A 23,799-nucleotide genomic window follows, 5' to 3' on the forward strand; every position below is an offset into this window, starting at 1 on the left:
CTCTCATCATTATTTACTGTAGTTGTAATTTGTCTATTTGAGGTAAAACTGATCTATGATAGAGCTTTACAGCAACACATCTTTTCATCATTATTTTTAATGCCAGTATATTAGGACGAGTCATTCTGCTCTGTTCTTCTCAACAGGTGAACATTTCAACATTTTAAAAATAATTGAACTCTTTTTTTATTACTTTATTTTGAAGGTAGTGTCACCAAACATCCTGTATTTGTTTTTGTCCCTCTCTGTGGCTTGATGCTGTTCTGCATGACTCTGACGTCACTTCTTAATTACATGCATGCATTTGGAAGAGAGTATAAAGTAATGCCAGATTAATAGCACAGTCCCAGAGGAGTGAAAGTCACAGCTGTAGGCTGCAGTTCGAGGGGGACAACAGTCTGATGCAGCTTTTAAAGTGTTTATTGACTTACATTCACCTGCAGTGACATTACTGAACTCCTATGATTATAAATCTATAGAGGTTCTACATAAAAAACAGTCAGTCAGCTCAACACAGTAGGCAGCGTGGTTCATTTATCAAACAATATGTGCAGTTACTGATACAGTGGAAAATAGTTCTTGTGTGAAAATATAATTGATTCTTGATGGCAGTGAGACTGAGAGCAGTGAATTATTTATGAGGGCTAAACCTGAAAGTGATAAAGTATTGTCTGACAGGCTTTTCCCCCCACAAGCTCGCAGCTGATTGCATCAGAAATCATCCCAGTTTGTGCACAGCTCCACTGAGTCCTCAGTATAATGACCACATGTGCCGCCGTCCAATGAATGCTTCACCTGAAAGACAGTGTAATGTAAAAGTAAGTAAGTAAAATATCTTCACATTGAGTCCTCACAAAACAAAAATGAGCCTTGTATTAATATTAATGCTATGCAGAACTCAAAGTGTCTTACTTTGGGAATAACAGGTGGGTTTAATGTTCGCTTACAGAGCCCATCCCAGTTGAATCCTTCAAACCATCTGATGAAAACAGAGCATCACAACCTGTAAAACTGTGTTTTGCAGCACACAGGGTTGAGTGTTTTTTCCACTGTGATAAATCTGTCCCCTTACTTATGCTTCTGAATGTCCTTGGCCCCATTTCTCAGAGTGCCCAGTCTCTCCGAGGGATTGCTCCTTGGTGAGGGAGAGCGAAAGAACACACAAATAAACTATGAATCAATAATAGGATTCTGTAATTCAAAAGGCGGCATCAGAGCACAGGTCAGAGTCCAAAACACCTGCAGTATCAATCGTGTGTTGGAGGAAAAGAGGTAATGTATCACACAAAGGTGCGTGGATGGAGAATGGTTTTTATCTCCCAAGAAGTGCTACAAAAGAACTAGAAAATGCCATTAACTTGCACATAATAATTCACAAAGTCTAGTGAGTCATATTTACAATACCTGCACAGTTTCTTTATGAGACTGGAGGCACTTTTGCTGATGTTTTTCGGGAACTCAATCTGATCGATGCCACGAATGGTTGCAGTTAGAATCTTCAGCGGGTCAGAGCCAGTAAATGGGAGTCTGCAGAGGAAAAACATTACCTATCATCATCACTTGAATCTAAAAGTCAATATTTGAGCCTCCAAAGATCTTCTGGGCTGAACGGGACTGTAACAGTTACCCTCCACTGAGTAGTTCATACACGAAGATGCCCAACGACCAGAAGTCTGTAGATATGCTGTGGCCTTTGTTCAAGATGATCTCAGGTGCCATGTAGCCAGGTGTACCACAGAAAGTCCAGGTTTTCTTACCCACCTCAACTTTCTTAAGACATCTGGAGCCAATCTACAAAAATCAGGAAACATTACATTTACAGTTACTTTTAGTAAAAAATAAATAAATCAAGAGCATACTGAAAATGACCAGTTTGTGACCAATGTCCAATACCAGTTTGGCATAACCATTCTCATCCAGAACGACATTCTCGGGTTTGATGTCTCTATAGATGACTCCTCTGCAGTGAAGAAAGGTCAGTGCCTCAACAACACAAGCTATGTAGAACCTGCTGCTGCATTCATCCAAATAACCTCTGAAACAGTATGAGAAGTGCTGAATTAAACATCCCTGCAAACAAAACTAATGTATAATGAAAAACATCAGATGTGAAACATCAGACAACGGTCAGTCTTAAAACTGAACTGTGATGAAAGCTCGGCTCAAACCACAGTGGTATGATTATAAATATTTAATCAGCATAATGACAAATCATGAATCTTAATATCCTTTCGTCAAAAAACCCTTACTTATCTTTAAGCAGGCTGCATAAATCACCACCAAGACAAGCCTCTGTCAAAATGTACAGGCACTCAGGGTCTCTGAAGGTTTTATGTAGCCTGTGATGAAGGGAAAAAAGTCAGAAACATGGAAAAGATCAATCACATATAATGAAATCAAACAAATCCTAATCAGATAACTGTTGAGGAACGGACACCTGACTATGAATGGACAGCAAGCCTCCATTAGGATGCGCCCTTCTCTTACGACATGCTCTCGTTGACCGTTATTGAGGATCAGCTTCTTCTCGAGGACCCTCATGGCATAAAGACATTTGATGTTGCTCTTCAGTTGTACCTGACAGAGGTGAAAATCAATACATTACATTACAGAAACATGGAATCTCAAGTAGGCCACAGCACAGGAATCACAGGGTAATATCAACCCTTACCAGATCTACGTGACCAAACTCCCCAACTGCCAGAGAGCAAATAATGTGGAAATCACTTAAGGTGGAAGATGAGAGGACAGCACAATCCTTGTCTGACCTACTCACAAGAAAAACAAGTGAGATTATATCTTGTGTTTTCTACAAGTGCAAATACAAACGATTCTTGTAAAACTTTGTATCTTGATGGGCCTCACTCGACTTTGGATTCATGGCTTTGCTGCACCTCATGACTGCAGTCAAACACAAACCCATCAATGATGTCTTTGAAGGTCCTGAAACACAGAAGCATGAGATTCTCTATATCTCTGAATAAGCACAACATCTTACCAGCAAATTATTACAGCAACTGAAACAGCCACATTCTCTATGCCACTGATCTTATCAACACAGAATATCCACTTACTGTCTGTCTATTACCAAGCATGCCACTGCACCGGCAGCAACCACATTTACTGTCCGAACATCCTCTCTACAGAAAGAGTCAAGAAAAAGTCATGAGGAAAGACTGTCATCTTTCATAAAGGCCACTGCAAACTCTGCATTGTCTTCTTTGTAACATCTTGTGAATGTGTATTAGTGTCTTCCTCTTACCCCCACAGAGCTTTTTCTCCAAACCAGTGTCTCTCGGTGAGCTTAGAGAGGACTATCTCCTCATGCCCTGGCTTCTTTTCTGTCACTTTCACCTGGAAAAATCCATAAGAGGAGTAATGAAAAAGAGGCAGCTTTACAGTGGAGAGCAATGTAGGAAACCGCCAATGTCAATTATCGTCATCATAAAGCAATTTCTAAGGCTGTGCTGACATTTTGTCCTCCACACTCGTAATCTTTTACTTTGAAAGCCTCGTTTCATCTATGCAGCAAACAAGGAGCACAAGACTTCACCTGGCCTTTGCTAATGATATAAAAGGTGTCTCCTGTGGCCCCTTGTCGAATGATGTAATCTCCTTCCCTGTAGCGTGTCTACAGAAAACAAAGGGACACAAAGAGGAGCAAACAAAGGAAGAGGATGAAAAGAGAGAAAGAAAAAAAGAAACTAGCTCTCTTACAGACATAAAGATGAAAATAGAAAATGCAGAGGGACCGCCAGTAAACAACCATGTTTACACGCATTCCATCTGTGTGCAAACATAATCTACTCTGGCTGGTTTCTGTTTGAAGGATGAGTGATGTTTACACAAAACTGTGCCTCAGATTTTAAGAACTTAATCTGTACCTCCTCCATGAGATCAGACATTTTCATGATGGCATCCTCTGGCAATGACTGCAGAAAGGGAACACTACAGACACACAGGTGCAAAGGAGAGAAAGGTTATGATATCATCTACAAAGACAGGTTTTCTAAGGGGCTTACTTAATTTTTACATTAGATCAAAATATGACAGTGCATGTTGACATGACACAAGATCTTAAAGGCTAATGCTGCCTACAAGCAGCATCACGGTGACTTGCAAACAGCATGACCCTGTTGACGACATTAGAATACAGAGCAGCTTTCTGGGCCTGTTCCATGTCAAATCGAGTGTACCGGTCTGCTGTTCACCTGCTAAGAAGCTCCATTGAATGAGAAAGGCTGTTGAGACCACTCTGCATAAGTACGGTCTGGTAGCTCCTGCTGTCAATAACCCACAGCTTGCTGTCTGTTTGTGCTGCAGATCAAAAAGACACAGAGAGAGAGAGTGTCAAAGGTTGTGTCGGTGACACTGGAGCTCAGGTGGAGGCATAATCAAGAGGCAGGTACCAAAACAGCTCTAAGTGATGTGTGTAGTGTGATGGATGTGGATGAACAATGCAGTTTCATCAGCTGCAGTCAGAACTGAAATGCTTACCAGGTAACATGAAAGCAAGTGTGAACACTTGTGCTCTCTATAAGAGAATTTTAATGTAATCTGGTTTCTTAGCTGTAATTAGCATTTTTCTCAATAATAGAGCTTAAAAAAAGTTATTATAAATTAATAATGACCCATATTGATTGGTTCACTGAAGCTTCCTGCAAACGGAAGTAAATGTCCTCTAGACAGTCTAATTAGATCCACCATCTGATAATGTGGTGCAGCCTTTATACATCAGTTCCCCATTTGGATATACCCCATCAGTTTCCACTTGAACACCACATGACACTCCATTCATCATCATGCCTTTTTTATGTGCTTCTGAATCCTGTACAGACTATTTTAAAAAATTAGATTCTAGTCTCAGAGGAGGACTCTCTGACATCTTCAGTGCGGCATATCCTTTGCCACCATGAACTTCCATGAACTGATGATGACACCTTGTTTTCACCTGCACCTTTATCACTGTCACAGTGAGAGAGACCACACGATGAGGAAAAGCCTTATTGATGGTCTCAGATGGCAACAATGGAAAAAAAGTAATTTCAGGTCAGGAGGGAGATAAACACAGTGGGTCCTGAGCAGAGCCAAAGGAAAGGGCTGACAGAAGCTGACAGAAATGGAGATGGAACAAAAGACAACAGACTGCCGACATGAGTTGTGTGAGACATATAGTGTAAAACAGCGCATTGGAAAGGCTGTCTGTTTGCAAGATTAAAAAAGCAGCATAAACAGAATGAGATGCTTCGAGAACAAACACAGCAAATAGACAGATTTTTCAATTTAAACTGATTCTGGCTGTTTCCACAGAGTATTCATTTGTGAAACCAGGTCAGATTCATGTGGCGATGGCTGTGAAAGTTTTCCCACAGGACTCTGTGATCAGATGCTGGAAGGAAATGATGGCAGGCATTCTATTTTCTGAGGAATATCACAATCTCTAGCACCATAAATGAATATTTGACAGGTTATGAACCAGCCATGAGAAGAGTGAGGTGAATGCAAATAATTTCTGAAAACATTATTTGTAAATATTTGTGGAAAATCCAGTTCATGCATGCTGGATTTCAGGGATGAGGATGTGGCAGTGAGAAAGAAAAATGTTTTAAATTCCCCACATCTCCGAGAAAACCGTTTGAAGCTTTGGTGTGTGTTGTCTAAGATTTCAAAAGGTCTTTGATTTTAAATTCAACAGATGTCTTCTGTCTAAGACCACTGCCAGAAATCCGCCCGCTTGTGACAGTCTCTAAAACAAGATATTTTTTTATATGCCCACCAAAATCAAAAGGAATCACAGTAAAACTCCATCAGTGTTTTGGTGTGACAGTTATATGCAAACATAAAAGTGAGAACTGGGCACAGTGCTTTGATACCTGAGACAGAGTAGGTGTGCCTGCAGTTATAGAGGAGAGCCAGCTCTCCAAACATGTCCTCTGGCTCCAGTGTAAGCAGCTTTCGTCCATCTTTTGTCACCTCCAGCCTCCCCTCTGTTAATCAGCACACAGTCAATGAGGAAATTTAGCATGTGCAATACACAGAAGTGTTTGGTGCATGTGTCCTTGTGTCAGAAAACAAAGAAGGAAAGAGGAAAGAATCAGCCACATTCATCCAAACAGGAGGCAGGTGCCCTCTGTTAGCTGTCACATTACAAATGCAACCAAAATTCCTGAGGACAATCGAGGATGAACTGATGAACTCTGCAACCAAAGAAAAGCAGAGGCCTTTTTTTCTGTGTTTCCTCAGGCTTAAGTTGACATTTAAACACAAAACATCAATGTAGGTCACTTGTTATTCCCCAAAGTGCCTCCTCTTTTCTTGCTCTACCATGCAATTGTCTCATCAATGTGCTGGAAAGCAGCATCAGATTATCTAATCAAATTGTGAGGCAAGAGTAGGAAAACTGATAGGCCAAGATGTGATAAAATCTATCATTTCATCTGACCGTCCTTAAGCACCTGCCATCTCAAGGAAGTGCTAATAAATATCCTCTCAAGTATGATTAATGTTAGCAGATGTAAGAAGAAAATGATTTACCCTCTAAAACATAAGCCTGAGTCCCGCTGGTCCCCTCCTGAATGACATAGCAGCCTTGGTTGATGGTGGAGGGATACATGCAGGCTATGATGGCTCTGATTTCTCCTTCATCGTGGTTCTTCAACAATTCGTTTGTCAAAAACGCTGCCTGGATCAACGTCTGAGACCTAAGGGCATTAGACAGGAAAGTTGATGTAACATTTAAAGGTAGGTTGTCAAAGGCATGGACTGAAGTGCTTGTAAATGGTGCTTGTAATTGGAAATATTAATTGATTCTGCATCATTCAGAAAGCTGTTTGAGGAAGCTTGAACATTTGAGAGACTCATTTTGTCAGTTAGAGCAGGTGGGAGCTGAGGGTACACTGTGTGCTCTTACTCGCGGCTTTTGTCACAGCTTTTTTGTGAAACCATGGCGAGAGTCACTGGGTCCAGACAGAAGGGCTCAGAAATGACTGTCCTCCTTTTGCCTCTCTGTTTGTCTTCAAACTGAGCTGAGCAAGCTACAGGAAATAAAAAAATAAACACACATAAACAGCTGAAATTTTAGATTTTTTTTTTTTTTTTTAGGTTTAAGGTTTGTGTTCTGAACTCTAAAACATGACGGTTCTCTACCTGCACTGACTGCAGAGGTTCCTGGGAGAGAGACCGTGGCTCTGTAGCGATCCAGTTCTTCCTGCAGTCTCCGAATTAGTTCATCTTTTGTATCCAACTCCAGCTCTAACTCATCTATTAGTGTGTCCCTCTGGCGAAGCTCTTCAATCTTTAGTTGCAGGGCAAATTGGAGGTCCCTAAGTGTACCCATTGCCTGCAAATGCCATTTGTCAAAACAGCAAAACTCATCATTGTAAACACATAAACACATGGGTGTTTACTAGTGGCCCATCAGCATTTCTATATTCAAAACATAAACATGCACGTGACAAACAACACTGTATATAGTGAGAGAACTACAAATTTGCCTGAGTCTCCTTTTGCAGCAATCAAGGATTGACAGTTCCACCGTAATGAATGTGTATGTTTTCCTGTCATGAATTGCTATATTGATACTGAAAATATTAATAATGAAACTGAGGAATAAAAAATATAAGGTCTACTGAATTCTATTTGGATTCATATTCAATCAGACACAAAAGAGATATGCTTCTGCATACACCCCCCAAAACAGCTTTAGATAGATAGATAGATAGATAGATAGATAGATAGATAGATAGATAGATAGATAGATAGATAGATAGATAGATAGATAGATAGATAGATAGATAGATAGATAGATAGATATCGGGGAGGTTGCTCAGCTCTCATCCAGACAATTTCCTATGCAATTAAATAAAATGTAACCTTCCTTTGCACTTTGAGCTTGCAGTCCTTGCAGGTGTTGGTTTGATTTACAAGGTAAGCAGAGGTTACATGTATTTTGTGATTGCATTATAGTAAGAGTATTTATGGGGTCTTTGTATTTGTCCCTTCGTCTTCATCTCTCACATCTTAATAAAAAGAAAAAAATAGAATTCAAGGGCACTTGGCACATTTACAAGAAAATAAAGGACAAGAAAGTAGAGGTACTATTATGGTCACACAAGAGATAAAAATCAGATCAAAAAAGGTCACTACCAACTCTGCATTGAATCACACACAGTTCCAACAGAAATGAAATAGGCTACAGATGTTTTTATTTCAGGGTCACAGACGCGCCCACAGCCACGCGCGCTGGTAAATAGCCTTTGTGGTGCATGAATGAATTGGTAAAAACTGGCAACAGCGTGTAATATCATGCATCTGTATTTACAAACAGTGAATAAGTCCTGCAAAATACAAAGCTGCACTGTACTTTACATCACATCACACACAGAGATCACTCACCACATGCAGGCTGTGGAGCGCTGTGGAGGTCCTCCTCACTTGTCCTGATTAGGTTTGCTCCTGCTTGACAGCAAACAGCCCATTCGACAGGTGCAGCTCTCACCTCCCTCCCCAGTGAAAGATGCGCCTCTAACGCTCGGGGCTGACCAGGGCTGGGCGTAGACAGCAGGCAATCACATGACCGAGGCAGTGGAGACCATCAGGGAGGGTGTAATGAGGAAATGCATGGACTGGATCCCAACTGGGTCACAGGGTATGTAGAGTATTCTCGAGCCCTGGGGAAATAGGTGGGTCTCTGGCAAACTGAGCGGTGGTGAACATTAATCATTTTGCCCCCGAGTGTCTGGAACGTGAAAGAGATGAAAGTCTGACTGTGTGGGGTCTGTGCTGGTTAACAGCTGTAGCCTACATAGAATGATCAATAGACGACTGCCACGATTATATGTAGCCTATCAAATGAAGCAACTAGTGCAAAATAATATATTCCGCCTGGACAACAATTATTGTGTTTTAACATTAAATCATTTTGAAAATAGATGTTAGTCTACATAGCTGATTCTAGTTGTATTTGCAAACTACAGTCACAGTGGCTGATGTGGAAGAAAATAGTTATATAAAATTAGTGTCTGTCTTTGTTCATCATAAAATAAACACTCAGTTACAAAGACAGACATTAAGACTAGCTATGTGGCACCAAATGAAAAACAAAATAGGCTATAAAATCAATGACCTGATGACATTACAAATCTAGGCTATTAGGCTAGTTATTATATCTTTTCAAATACAGTATTACCATGTCAGCATTAAAGGAGTATTCCGGTCATTTTTTACCCCTAAATCGTTGTCACCCAGTGTTGGGGGGAGCAAATTCACCTGCCATGGGACTACGGATGGAATGGCTAGTAAGCTAAATCCGGTACAAGGCATCTCTTCTCATTTCGAGACTAATGTTATTTTGTACATTGTCCCTGATACAAATAAACCTATTAAACTAAACTCAACTAAATTGATGCAGGCAAACCAGTTACACCATGGCTAGACGGCGCTAGGGATAACGACAACGCTAACGTATGGGGACAATTTTTTCAACCACAACAAACACTCAAAAAACAATCAAATATCTATGGTACATGGCTCGAATACTTAACTCATATACAGTAGTGTAGAGTATAAACAGTATAAACTTTGTGTTTTTGCATGTAATCACTCACCTCAGACAGCCGAACTCTGAAACATCCTGGAAAGACATCCGATCGCAGAGCGCCTGCTCTCCCTGCCACAGAAACAAACACTTTTTCCTTGTTGTGATGATTTCTTTACAAAAATAAACGGTCGGAAATATTTTGGACATTACCACTGCACTTCTCGACTGTTTGTTTAATTTATTTAAATAAACGGTCGGAGATATTTTGGACATTACCACTGCACTTCTCGAACTGTTTATTTTTGTAAAGAAATCATCACAACAAGGAAAAAAGTGTTTCTGTGGCGGGGAGAGCAGGCGCTCTGTGATCGGATAGTAATGTCTTTCCAAGATGTTTAGGCGGTCTGAGGTGAGTGACTACCATGGATGTATTATATTCTTATTATAGATCCATGGTGACTACATGCAAAAACACAAAGTTTATACTGTTTATACTGTACACTATGTTAGTTCAGTGGTGTGTCATAAGGATAAGAGCCATGTACCATAGATCCCAGATAACAAAAGATGTTAGATCAACATTGAATTATGGTCAGAAAGGTTGCAGAAAGGTTGATTGTTGGTTAAGGTTGACAAATCAATGGTTGATCAACGTTCTAAAAATTTAATGTTGAAAATATGTCATTAATCAACATCGAAGGGTGGTTGAAACTGTAAATTGAAATGCCAATGTAGCCGATGATCGCATATGGCCCTCTGTGTTGTGTTTCTCACGGCCTGCCCTAGGTGGGGTTCGAACCATAGACTGTAAACCATAGAACCATAGACTGGTTTGAACTCTGGTCTCTTGCACGGCAGGTGACGATGCTAACCGCTTCGCCAAGAGGTTCACAACCGCTTGGCAAGTTGGTTAGCACATCCTTTATGGGTGCACCTCCGTTACACTCACCCCCGCCACCCAGGTCACCCGGTTCACGGCACCACCAAAGATAAACCGTCTTTGGCACCACTGTAGCCGACGATCGTATCTGGCTCTCTGAGCTGGGTTTCTCACAGCTTGCCCTAGCTGGGGTTCGAACCCGACTCCTGCACGGCAGGCGACAATGCTAACCGCTTCGCCAAGAGGTTGACAACCGCTTGGGGACATATAGGTAACCATATAGGTGCACATATCGGTGAACATATAGGTGATTATATAGTTGCACATAAAGGTGACCATATAGGTGAACATATATGTGCACATAGGTGATTATATAGGTGAACATATAGGTGAACATATCGGTGAACATATAGGTGAACATATAGTTGCACATATAGGTGATTATATAGTTGCACATATAGGTGACCATATAAGTGCACATATCGGTGAACATATAGGTGATTATATAGGTGCACATATAGGTGATTATATAGTTGTACATATAGGTGATCATATAGGTGAACATATAGGTGATTATATAGGTGAACATATAGGTGAACATATATGTGCACATATAGGTGATTATATAGGTGCACATATAGGTGACCATATAGGTGAACATATATGTGCACATATAGGTGCTTATATAGGTGCACATAGGTGACCATATAGGTGAACATATATGTGCACATATAGGTGCACATATAGGTGAACATGTATGTGATTATATGGGTGCACATATAGGTGATTATATAGGTGCACATAATCGTTGGTACTCACGGCTTTGTGCCGTCAGTACGGAATAGATTTACAGCACCACATCAGCGGCCCCACCCCTCAGTTGCGTCGTCCGTTTTTACAGGGAGACAATTTGTCGTCACGCAGTGAGAATGAATTTGTGGTCCTCTCACTTGTCGAGAAATAAAAAGAGAAAAATAACGATTAAGTGAGATATTTTGAATCATTTAAAGGTGTACAGAAATGGCCATTTGTCCTGTTTGTCGCGCCGATTTGTCACGAGTTTACCCGAGTAAGGAAAACGAATTTGATTGGTCGTTATCAAACGGGTGGGATATTCAAAGCTTGGGGCGAGACCTCTTTTTACAGTCTATGGGCGAGACCGAGCTCGGTGTGTGTGTGTGTGTGCATGTCTCAGATGTTTGATTGACTAATGACAGATCCAATATCAGTGGCTGATGAATTGTGAGCAGGCTGACGTATAATCCGTGCGCCTGCATTATCCAATGCGGAAAAAAAACCCACTTTCATCCCGGATTTAATCAAAAATAGAATTTTGCACCAAGTTTGGGCTCCATCGTCTGATAGATGAGTTATCACACTAATGTTAAGACCCACAGTGGGCTCAAATTCAATTTTCTTTTCTGTACAGCTTTAAGGAAATTCTAGATCACGTTAATGGAATCATTGTGGACCCCTTACAGATAAATATTATATTTTAAAAAATCACACAAAAAAACAGTTGTGTTACAATCTCCATTTTGAAATATAAGTATATCCTAATATGACAAGACACCTAAAAACAAAAACACGGCAGTTTTCATCAATTTACAAGCAAGTGGGCAACACACATATTGAATGGGTTTTCTGGGCACTTTTGCAATATCCATATGGGGCGCATACGGCTTACAACGGGACCCAATGGAAGTTCTCTTATTCCAGCTAGAAAGGCATGGATTGGCTGGAAACTTGTATGGGAACAGATGCCTTCAGGGTTCACAAAAAACTCAGATAGTTGTGGCAGGCTGATGACAACCACACATTCACAAAATGGTCAAATTATCGTACATTTGGCCCTTTTTGGAATTATTGATTGTATATCGTACAGAGGGCCAAATTATCGTACAAGTACGATAAATAAACAAATTATCATAGCCTACGATAATTATTATAGGCTACACCGGTATGGCAACACATGACTCCACATTCCATCTCTGGTCTCCTATTACAATAGTTTCTTCTCGCTTTAAAAAACGACTCCCTCAATCTTAGGGCTTCGTATTTTGATATTTCTGATAGGCCTATATAATATCAATTAATCATGCATAAAGTAGTCCCATACACTGGGAGAAAAGGGAGGCGCGACCAAGACCCTTAAAATTATGATTAAAGTCTACTAATATAACAATTAAGTGTGATACGGGCTGTTGGCTGTCTAGGTCTAGGACAAATAAACAAGAAATTGGTAAGTGATTCCCTGTGCAGTAGGATTTTTTGAATGATATGGGCCTCTACAAAGTTGTGATTTATGGTGGCAATCCTGACATCGGATCTGCGCACCTCTGGGAGACTTTCTTACATACATACATACATAACAGTGAATGAAAGTCGTTAGCCTTTTATTTACCGTAGGTAGATTTCTTCTCCACAGCGACGGCGGTCCTCAGTAGCTGTACCGGCCGCCGAGCACCAGGTGGCGGTAGCTCCCTCTGAGCGCCGCGGCAGGCCGCCCCGGCCCCGGAGCTGCAGGTGAAGAAGATGGGCCGTTGACAAGAGAAGAACCCCTGTGGCTATCTGGAGCTAGCAAAGTTACGTCGCCTGGCTGGAGTTTGAGGTTAAATCCTAAACGTATCGGTGTGTTTTTTTTTTCCTGTTTTGTTCGAGGCCCTCGTCGAAAATGATCCTCACCGTGAAACCTCTTCAGGGTAAAGAGTGCAGCGTACAGGTGAGTGAAGAACCACGGAGCCAGCTAACTGCTAACTGTTAGCCCCCTTACGCTAGCTGCAGCGCTAGCCTTTATTTGGGAACTGGTCCTGTCACATGCTGAGTTACCTGTACGGTCAATATTAATATTGTTCTGTTGAATGTATGTGTGCTTGGGTATCTTGTTAACTCCTCTCAGTGTACGTGAAATTGAGCACATCATCGTCTTGGTATGAATTGATGTGACTGTCTCGCTGATACCTGTAACAATGCAGTCTTTTTGTGGTGGCTCCCTCTTTTCATCTATGATCACTTTCACACAGGCTGACTGGGGCTCTGTAGGTCCTTATTTGGTAGTACTTGTAGGGGGAGTGGAAGTAGATGAGTCTGGAAAGCACCGGGTTTAGACAAAGGTGTTTGACTAGACCGGCACATCAGTATAATTTATTATCTTACATATTACCACCATGAATTGTCCTGCTTTCAACAGTCTGTAGCATCGTTTCCTCACAGTAACGTTTGACTAGTAGCCGTAGCCCCTGTTTGTGCCTCGCGTTTTGATGTGATAACGTTACTGTGAGGGGCACCAGTTGGGGCCATAACAGGTCGGCTATACGTAGAAACGCTCCTACTGCCCGTGCTCTTAACAAAGACCGGTGCTGATGTCGAGCACATGCAGTGACAGTGACAGGCAGTCACCTTTATATTTCAGTAGATGACAAGTTCCTCTAAAAGCTTATTTTAGGATGTGTCAATGACTGAGATCCTGCCCACATGTGTTGGGGTATTTCTGTAGAGTTTATCGCACTAATACTACCACTGCATCTGCAGGGTGCCAACTGTTAGTTGTATGTGTGTTGAATGTATAGATCGTTTGTCAAGGTAGAGGTTGATTTGGTGTGTGTGTTTGAGTGTGAGAGAGTACTAGTAAGAAAGAGAGAGAGTTTCCCATTCATCGTTGGATTTATGCAAATGTAATGCAAATTAAAAACTTCAGACTGGCTACATGCTGCGAGCTAAACTTAGTGAGAGACCGCCAGTTGTATTCTGATCATGTCCTGTTGCTACATCATCATGTTGATGGTCTTCCAGGTGACTGAAGATGAAAAAGTCTCCACAGTGAAGGAACTTGTGTCTGAACGTCTCAACATACCAGCAAACCAGCAGCGGTTGCTCTATAAAGGGAAAGCCCTCGCAGGTAGATTTGCCTATCATCAAATGTTTCATAACATCTGTGTATAACTGTTGCCAACCCATCTATTTTCCACATTAATCTACTGTTACAATGTTTGATGATGGTATTTTATTTTGCATATCTTAGATGAACACAGACTGAGTGATTACTCCATCGGGCCAGAGGCTAAATTGAATCTGGTAATCCGTCCACTGGGGGAGAGGACTGGAGCTTCAGGAACAGCTGGCAGCAGCAGCAGCACACAAGGAGGAGTGTGGCAGACTGTTTCCACTATACTTGCCAGACACTTTAGTCCAGCAGATGCAGCAAAAGTCCATGAACAGCTTATTAAGGTATTTTGATGCACCATGTTTGCTCCATCACTTTATATGATCAAAGTTAAACTTATGCGTGTCCAATTTGAGATGCGGATATATACACTCACTGAACAGCAACAACTAGTGGAAGCTGGAATCTAAAATTATTAATGACAAATACATCAAATGTAGCTTTAAAGAGCTCAGATCTCTCTACGCATGTTTAATGAATGTGAGGGCAAGATGGTAATTTGATATTTATTGGAAATTTGAAAATATTAATATTTGTAGTGTTTTTCAATGTAGATCTGATCTTTTTTCCCTCTTGTTTTGCTTTTATGATGTACCGCCTTAATTTCAAGACTGTATCCTCATTTTCAGACGTTATACATCACAAGAGACTAACAACGATAGCTTGCTTCATTTCATTTCTCATCTAAACATGAACAAGATGTGCAGTCCTAATATGTTCAAATTTAGTGGAAACCCAAAACTTTAAAACTGTCAGACAGTCCAATGTGTAGTGGTCATTTGTTCAAGAGTGTGTTCAGGTGAGCCTTATCAGATCATAACAATTGGAACCAGCATGTGACAGTCTCTTTTTTTTTTTAATCACATATTTCAGTTGCAGATGCATCACTGACTGGACTAGATTAGACTAGACCAGAGCAAGAACATCATGATATTGTAGAAACCACTGAAGGTTAGAAAAGAACGAAGCTGCTAGCCAACATGAAATTTTCTCTTGTGCTAATACTTTCTACAGACGCTGAGAAGTTACAAGGATATAATCTTACATTGACAGTTGTACATGATGTATTGAAATGTAACGCAACAGCTCTTACTTTTCCCTACAAAGTTGCTTAGATCTTCAAATTATTTAAATACTTATCTTGTGTCGGCCTTTGTAGCTGCCATTGTGTAAAATTGCCTGATTGAGCTTCAGGTCTGCATTTACTTTCGACTAGACAGTGGAATGTGTTTCTAACCCAATTCTTAATATTTTTTTACTTTGTTTTTCTTCAAGGACTATGAGCGTTCACTTCGACAGCTTAGCCTAGATGACATTGAGCGCTTAGCGGGAAGACTCCTTCACCCAGACGGCGAGGGCATGGACACCTCATACATGGACTAAGAAAAAGCCAAGCAGGAGGCGTGGAGTTGCTTTTTGTGATTGTCTCTCAAGAGGTGCTCAGTGTTCTAGATGCATACAGTGTTTAGAGGGTGAGGGTCGGAGAATACAGTGTGTGCCTATCGGTAATCAGTGGCTGAGTGAACACGGATAACACCGACTGTCTCATCAACAGGGCTTTCTTATCCATGACCAAAGGACTTGGATAAGAAAACTGACACTTTGAGTTTGTCCTTGTGATCGATGTTGCAGTCATAACACAAGACCTGATCACATATTTGTATACAAAGGAATCCATTTATGCTGTTTGTTTCACATGATCTCTGGCTGCTACAACTCCCAGGAGACACTAACTTCTACTGGAGGGTATTTATTAGTAATGTCTGTTGGATGATGATGATGATGATGATGACTGGGTGCTTTCTGTTAATCATCTGTGTGAAGGTAATACATGTTTTATCCCATAAATAACTGATGGTCATTGTATGATTTGTAAATATGTTTATATATTCAAACATTAAAAACACAGACAAAAAGGCTTTGTTTCTTCTTGTGCTGTATGATATATGATATTTTTAATCAGTTTGAAAGAAGTTATTGATTGTTGACAGGGAGTTTCTTTTTTTTTTCATTTAGTTAACCATGATGAGTAAGTATATGTGGTTACTAGATGGGGAACTGAAGACAGAGGGGTGTTGGTTTCCAGAAGAGGGACTCAACGGGGCGGGACCAAACAATGCCTCGTTTACGCGTCGACCAATCAGGTGACGAGGGCGCTGACGAGTCGTATTTTACAACCAATCAGATGGACGGAGAATAGTGCGGGCACCGCCTATGTAGCAAACTGACGGCTATCTCTTGCTGCTAATTTTGGATCGCTGTTCGGGTTAAAAATGCGATATTTTTGACGCTTGCCCGCTCGTCTGCAGAGTATGAGAGACGGATACTTCGGATAAGGAGGAATATTTTGTGGTGAACGTCGGTAAGGTCACAGAGGAGTCACGGTCGCTCAAGCCGCTTAGCTAGTGTTAGCACAAAGCTAGCACACCACTCACTTCCTGCCTCTACCAACTAGCTACAGCTGGATAACATCTGATAATACTGAGCATTTCGGCCTGTGCCGCTACATCATTTGTTGCCATGTAACTTAACGGTAGGTCAGTATGTAACTGATGGACAATCTCCAACCCGAGACCCATACATTAGCATCACTGGTCGCCTCACCGATGCTTGGGCGTTACACCCCCTCTCATCAGGACCACTTTCCCATTTGACAAAGCAATACTGTCTTCCCCCGGGGAATTACTTTACCTCATTTATTTTTTATACTCGTCAACTGGAGCCACAGTTACTCAACTCGGAGTCATATTTTCATCAGCGTAGCTCGCAGCCAACTTCACCCCCATTGGGTTTTTAGAAAATATCATTGTGTTTAGACAGCCTTACTTCTCTATAGTGTTGTTCTTGTTTCATAGTGGTTCAGTATCATGTGATTTACTTCTCTTACCTTCTCCTCATTCTCTCCATTCCTGATTGTTTTGTTCTGTCAATTCAGTGAGTGTGCCTGCTTTACTGGAAGGATGGAAACTCTGATCCCCACCATCAACCGGCTGCAGGAGGTTTTTCTCACAGTGGGTGCAGAGATCATACAGCTGCCTCAGATAGTCGTGGTTGGATCTCAGGTCAGCCAAGGAAACAACAACACACACAAGAAAAGCTTCATTGTGAACTTGGGCATGTCTAACTCTGTGTTGAACTTAGCTAAAACTGTAAAGTCTTTGAGTTTTTGATTTGATTGGAAATTGAGGATGTAATGTTCATGTGTTTGCAATGCACGCAACCTAGGATGTGACAGCATGAGAGCTGAGTTGTAAACATCACTGACTTGGTCTAATTTTTTCTCAACAGAGCAGTGGAAAGAGCTCTGTGTTGGAGAGCCTGGTTGGACGGGATTTCTTGCCTCGGGGATCGGGAATAGTCACAAGACGACCCCTGGTGTTGCAGCTTGTTAATGTTTCCCCCCTGCAGGAGAGACTCAAGATTGAGAATGGTACCAAACACAAACATGTCTTCTTATTTCTGTTTAATTAAGTTGCTTTAAACTTCATATTAAACAAGTTTTAGAATCTGCAGAATATCAGCAGATTACAGTCTGGCAGCAGGTTTGTTATTTCTGTCGAGACACAATGTCTGCTTGCAGTAGCTGATGTGTGATTAGCACCCAGGCATGGCACTTCGCTCACAGTTTGAACTGCTAGCTGCTCTTGATCTGTCTGTGCTAACATTCAATCTTTCTTCCTCCTCTTCTTCGCTACTTTTTCAGGAAATGGGGTAAAACAAAATGCCCAAATCAGCTACCCAGGTCTCTGTATATTTGATCTGCATGGACTCATCTTTGTTTGGCCTAGTCATTTCTTTTGTGAACTCTTTGTTTGCTCTTATCTTCATTTGTCCAGCTTGATATAACTCATGTTGTAATCTTTTCAGTCTTCATTTCCCCCCCACACCCTCATTTTATTGGTGTTCTACATTGTGGACACAGCCACTGTAAAATTACTTACACTGCCTCTTGTTTGTTCAGGTGTCAAAGCTGAAGAATGGGGTACATTCCTGCACTGCAAGAACCAGGTAACTGTTTCTAAGATATCCACATGGCATGCTTTCTCACTTTGTCCTGTGTTATGTGCAGTGTTTAGTTGATGCACCATTTTCTCACCTTTTTTTGACAGACCTTCACAGATTTTCAGGAAATCCGTCGGGAAATTGAAGCAGAGACTGATCGCAGTTCAGGCGACAACAAAGTGAGAAGAAAGCGTTGGTGTAAAATTAGTGATGCCTCAAATTTAGCTTTACACTGCATTCATGAATTCTTTCCTCTTTTTGCACCCCTTCCTAGGGAATCAGTCCTGAGCCAATATATTTGAAGATCTTCTCCCCCAAAGTCCTCAATCTCACTCTGGTTGATTTACCAGGAATTACCAAGGTAAACTCAGCCACTTGACAGGGTTGTTTATTTTGTATTTGTTTCATGTTTGCAAACACAGAGACACTAGATGATGATTAATGCTGTTTACTTTCCTTATCTCTAATTATCACGGATTCATAGAAGCATTGCATCTGTGCTGCACTGACTATAACATTGGCTACTTACCGTTGTTGTCTCAGGTTCCTGTTGGGGACCAGCCAGAGGACATTGAGGCTCAAGTGCAAGAGATGATCTTGTCCTTCATCTCCAATCCAAACTCCCTCATCCTCTCAGTGTCCCCTGCCAATTCTGACTTGGCCACCTCAGATGCACTGAAATTGGCACGTGAGGTTGATCCAGATGGTAGGACATTTTGTACACAGACTCTTCTTCTCCTTTAGATTTCATTTTAATTTTCTCGCCTCTCCAGTGGTGTGTATTGCGTAACATGCTTCAAGTAAAGTGCATTTTGAATTATTAAATGTGCAGAAAGAAAACATTATACTGAAGTCATTTCAGGCAATTGGACTTGTCAGTCTTTATTATTAACAGCACCCGGGCAGTTAACAGTTGCTTAGAAAATTAATGTTGCTACCATCCAACTCTGCTCTGATGCACTCTGAGGAGTGGATTGATCAATAATGAGAATCTGCCTGTGGTAATTATCAGGGATGTTGGCAGTATGGCCTAGTTATGCCTGTTGTGCACAGTGGATGAATAGCAGGATATCTGTATCTGAGCCCATATTTTCCCCAGCTCGCCTCAAATTCTGTCTTATCTTAGTCTTGTTTCCTGTTTCTCTTCTCTTCTGTTCCAGTGTAAGATTCTCTGTTGGCTCTGTCACAGTAAATGATGACTAAACTAGGGGGTTTGTTTACTGTCCCCCAGAAAAGCAAGGGAATGATCTCATGCTGTGTCTGTTTGTCCGTCAGGCCGTCGAACACTGCTGGTGGTCAGTAAGCTGGACCTGATGGATGCCGGGACAGATGCCCTGGAGGTCCTTCTGGGTCGAGTCATCCCAGTCAGGCTCGGGATCATCGGGGTGGTTAACAGGTGTGAATCGATAGTGAATCTCCTTTTTTATGCCTGGTGGTCAAATCCTAGTTCTCTTTGATCATAAAGTAAGGTTTTATCTTTTTAATTCCCTTGTAATCCTAAAGATCTTACTACACTCTCTAATTGGTGTTCCTCATAGGAGCCAGCATGACATCAATACCCAGAAGAGCCTGGAGGACTCAATGAGGGATGAGCAGACCTTCCTGCAGCGCCACTACCCCTCGCTAGCCTCCCGCGCTGGCTCCCAGTACCTGGCCAAAACTCTCAGCAGACTTCTCATGCACCACATCCGGGACTGCCTGCCTGATCTCAAAACCCGAGTGACTGTGCTGAGTGCCCAGTACCAGGCGAGGCTCAACAGCTATGGGCAGCCAGTGGAGGACCACAGCGCCACTCTCCTGCAGATTGTCACCAAATTTGCCAGTGATTACTGCAACACCATTGAGGGAACAGGCAGGCACATCCAAACCTCAGAGCTGTGAGTTTGACCCCTCTGCAGCAGCAGGAACTTTAAATAGTAAATGCCTTTGTTGCACGGCATAATGAGTTGTCTCTAATTTTCTCAGGCTGTCGTCTAATTTAGTACTTGTGCTGCGCTTCTGCAACTCAGCATTTACTTACAGCGGTTCACGATGTATGTCATGAGGCTAATGTCCTTGGGATAATGTAATCGTAAATTAAAGTGGTATCAGCATCTTCTTTTGGCACCTTCATCTCCACAGCTCTCTCTCCACAAGGCGATTAATTCATGGAAATATGTAGGGAGCAAATATTGACCTTTTTTTGGTTGACTGCGTTCAATTTTGGCACAATTAACATTGCTGACACACAGCACTGAGAAACAGCGTTGATATGACAGCTGTACCCATCTCTGCTGCAGCTGTGGGGGCGCTCGGATCTGTTACATATTCCATGAGACCTTTGGACGCACTTTGCAATCCATCGACCCACTTGGGGGACTGACTGAGCTCGACATCCTCACTGCCATCCGCAATGCTACGGTAAACTTCTCCTGACTTCTATTATTGTAATTTGTTTCATCCAAATTCTGGTCGAGCTCTCTTGTTTAGAGGACTAGCAGGTGAATAGTAAAGCTGGTGTGATTTGCCCCGCAGGGTCCACGGCCAGCACTTTTTGTGCCTGAGGTGTCCTTTGAGTTGCTGGTGAAGCGGCAAATTAAGCGGCTGGAGGAGCCCAGCCTTCGCTGTGTGGAGCTTGTTCACGAGGAGCTGCAGAGGATCATCCAGCACTGCTCCTCCTACAGCACACAGGTTAGCCGAGAGGCGGTGATGTGCTTCACACATGAATACATTCCTAAAACAGCACTGCAATAATTATGACAGCACCATGTTAAAACGTATTTCTTTTTCTTTGCAAGGAGCTTCTGCGATTTCCTAAACTGCATGACTCCATTGTGGAAGTAGTGACTGGATTACTGAGGAAGCGCCTACCAATTACTAATGAAATGGTAATTCACAGCTTGGCTAAGATGATCTTTCAAGCTCTTTAATAATAACCAACATTCAAGTCATATTAACTCTGGGAAGCATTTTTTTGCCTGCTTTTTTCCCTTTAGGTACACAGTTTAATAGCAATAGAGCTCGCCTACATCAACACAAAGCATCCTGACTTCACAGACGCTGCGCAGGTCTCGGCATCTGTCAACAGTCAGCAGGTAGTTATTTGTCCCTTACAGCAGCTTCTTGCATTGATCATTTATTGTTCTAGAGTAAACAGCTGAAGAGGTGTTCTGTAAAGCCCTAACCACTAGGTTTCACATCCAAACATTATAATCCATCTCGTAGTTTGTAGTGGAATTCCAGGCGCAGACAAAATTGCTTTGACCCTCTGACTCATACCGATTTCTCGCTGTCAGGCAGAAGCCCTTGATGGAGGAAAGCGCTGGAAGAACGAGAAGGTTACGGAAGAAAGAGCCCCGCCTGCAGGCTTTGGCAGCCCCAGCAAAGGCCAGGCCATTAACCTCCTCGACACAGTGAGTGGTGGGATTAGCAGTGGGACAAAACACTTAGTAGTGAATACATTGTGGACTGTCAACATTTTGCTTTGCCTCTTTTTGCCAGGCAGTGCCTGCGTCCCGCAAGCTGAGTACGAGGGAGCAGAGGGACTGTGAGGTCATCCAGCGCCTCATCAAGTGCTACTTCCTCATCGTCCGCAAAACGATCCAAGACAGGTTTGACTGGAACAAATCCAGAGCTCCTTGGGGCTCGCCCCCCCCCTCTATTTCCCCTACTATTTCCACTCATGAGCTCAGTTGTTGTTATTGATGCTGATTTTCTAACTCGGGGCTGTCTGTCCGCAGTGTGCCCAAGACAGTGATGCACTTCCTGGTGAACTTTGTGAAAGAGCATCTGCAGAGTGAGCTGGTGGGTCAGCTTTATAAACAGCCACTGCTGCGGGAGCTGCTCATTGAGTCACAGGACACGGCACAGCAGCGGACCGAGGTTGCTCAAATGCTCGAGGTAAAATTGGCTGACACTTTTGTTCTCTGAGTAGGTTCTGAGCATCGAGAACAGCAAGTACTTTCTCGTTTTCTTTTATCTGCTAATTTAGGGCAAAGGATATAACTACCATCTTCACTTATTTCTCTCTCAGGCGCTCAAAAAAGCCAGCAACATCATCTCCGAGATCCGAGAGACTCATCTGTGGTAGCCAGAGGACACGAACAAATTCCCTTGTCAAAGGACAGCTTTGAGAGTATGAGAGTGTATGTGAGTTTACAGTACAGTGTGTGTGTGTGTGTGTGTGTGTGTGTGTGTGTGTGTGTGTGTGTGTGTGTGTGTGTGTGTGTGTGTGTGTGTGTGCGCGTTAGTGCGTATGTGTGTCTAAATGCGTGGCAGTACTTCTCTTTTCTCATGGACCAATGACCATAGCACATTTAGATCTGAAGCAGTACATTGGGGCTGTTGCTTTTCACTGTGAACGTGGCGTAGTGATGGAAATTCATTTAACACTCAGGCCGAAAGTGTAGTTTCAAGGTTGAAATGTGAAGGATACAGCTGCAAACAAACTTTTTATGCATCATTTTTTTGTGACAAAATGTTTGTCGGGTCGTACGATTGTTGCTGTAAATGTGAAATGTAAATTATAAATGGAGTACTTAAGTTGTTCTCTGACCTATATGTGTTCACACTGTATAGTTCCACACTGTCCAAAAGCTGGGCTTCCTCTGAGCCCCTTCAACAGGTGCTAAAAACTTTGTGAGATAAGACATGTTCCAACTTTAATCCCCTTCCCTGGATCCTTCGCCAGAGATAGAAATTAAACAGAAATCAAACTCATCCCATGCTGACTGCTGTGCAATACTGCAGTCACACATGGTTGTTTGCAGAAATTACAGAATGAATGGAAATTTGTTTTTGTAGCTCTGCAGTGAAAATCAACATAAGCTTAATTTTCAGGATTACATTTACATATCTGTGCATTTAATGTTAGCTGTTTACGTGAGGTTTTTAAAAGACACCTACATAAATGCAGGCAGCTATAGTATATAGTGCATACAGTAGATAAGTGAATTCTTAAATTCATTTTTTTTACATGTCAGGAGATAATGTGGTGAGATAATGAGGTTAGATGGTTTAAATGTTCTGTAGCTTCCCCATAAGAATGGCCCACTTGTTTATTTGTTTATTTGTTTATTTGTTAGGATCCCCATTAGCTGCGCTCTAGAACGCCGCTAGTCTTCCTGGGGTCCACTGGTTTTCCATAAGCTTGTTCTACATTAGTAACCCTCCAAACATACAGACTTACTGCCTGCAGGAGACTCAGCACGCTTATACCCGCAGCATCATTTTAGTTGCAAACTGTGAACTTGCATCTCAAGTTAGACAGAGCTATTCAATTGTGTAATAATGTTTGTTGCGTAAAATCATCCATCTTTTTTTCCATCTGCTGAACATAGAACATAGGTTGACGGCGCTCAAATAGATTATTTCCCAAGTATATAAATCTTTTCCATTAGCCTAAAGAAATAGATCTAACAATTAGGTTTTTCAGTAAGACCTGCCTTAACGGCCCTA

General features: G+C 41.9%; 3 protein-coding genes across 4 annotated transcripts; 2 read left to right on the forward strand and 1 right to left on the reverse strand.

The window, feature by feature from the left end:
- Positions 1–403: 403 nt before the first annotated feature.
- Positions 404–8,572, reverse strand: prkg1l (protein kinase cGMP-dependent 1, like). Its single transcript, XM_085787171.1, has 20 exons — positions 8,395–8,572; positions 7,147–7,339; positions 6,911–7,034; positions 6,535–6,701; positions 5,874–5,987; positions 4,212–4,317; positions 3,885–3,948; positions 3,554–3,631; positions 3,263–3,354; positions 3,075–3,140; positions 2,866–2,943; positions 2,672–2,768; positions 2,438–2,577; positions 2,250–2,339; positions 1,894–2,035; positions 1,628–1,791; positions 1,405–1,527; positions 1,073–1,135; positions 913–979; positions 404–795 (listed from the first exon to the last, which is right to left on the reverse strand). The coding sequence occupies exons 2-20, from the start codon at positions 7,334–7,336 to the stop codon at positions 712–714; spliced, it is 2,049 nt and encodes a 682-aa protein (XP_085643297.1). The 5' UTR covers positions 7,337–7,339; positions 8,395–8,572; the 3' UTR covers positions 404–711.
- Positions 8,573–12,946: 4,374 nt separating this feature from the next.
- Positions 12,947–16,277, forward strand: ubl4a (ubiquitin like 4A). Its single transcript, XM_085787172.1, has 4 exons — positions 12,947–13,140; positions 14,211–14,316; positions 14,440–14,645; positions 15,637–16,277. Exons 1-4 carry the CDS (start codon positions 13,093–13,095, stop codon positions 15,742–15,744), a joined length of 468 nt encoding a protein of 155 aa, XP_085643298.1. The 5' UTR covers positions 12,947–13,092; the 3' UTR covers positions 15,745–16,277.
- A 268-nt stretch (positions 16,278–16,545) lies between these two features.
- Positions 16,546–22,884, forward strand: LOC146981707 (dynamin-1-like protein). Of its 2 annotated transcripts, XM_085787179.1 has the most exons (18): positions 16,546–16,723; positions 17,297–17,423; positions 17,650–17,791; positions 18,065–18,103; positions 18,323–18,369; positions 18,471–18,542; positions 18,638–18,724; positions 18,907–19,069; positions 19,639–19,759; positions 19,902–20,240; positions 20,643–20,763; positions 20,878–21,033; positions 21,141–21,230; positions 21,339–21,437; positions 21,639–21,755; positions 21,844–21,953; positions 22,083–22,242; positions 22,376–22,884. In XM_085787179.1, the coding sequence occupies exons 2-18, from the start codon at positions 17,322–17,324 to the stop codon at positions 22,430–22,432; spliced, it is 2,022 nt and encodes a 673-aa protein (XP_085643305.1). In that variant the 5' UTR covers positions 16,546–16,723; positions 17,297–17,321; the 3' UTR covers positions 22,433–22,884. The 2 variants fall into 2 exon arrangements, with proteins under 2 accessions (XP_085643305.1, XP_085643306.1); XM_085787180.1 differs by lacking the exon at positions 18,065–18,103.
- Positions 22,885–23,799: the final 915 nt, after the last annotated feature.

The sequence above is a fragment of the Trachurus japonicus genome, chromosome 9 (assembly GCF_045865225.1).
Source record: "Trachurus japonicus isolate A0001 chromosome 9, Traja_1.0".
In the NCBI taxonomy this organism is placed as follows: domain Eukaryota; kingdom Metazoa; phylum Chordata; class Actinopteri; order Carangiformes; family Carangidae; genus Trachurus; species Trachurus japonicus.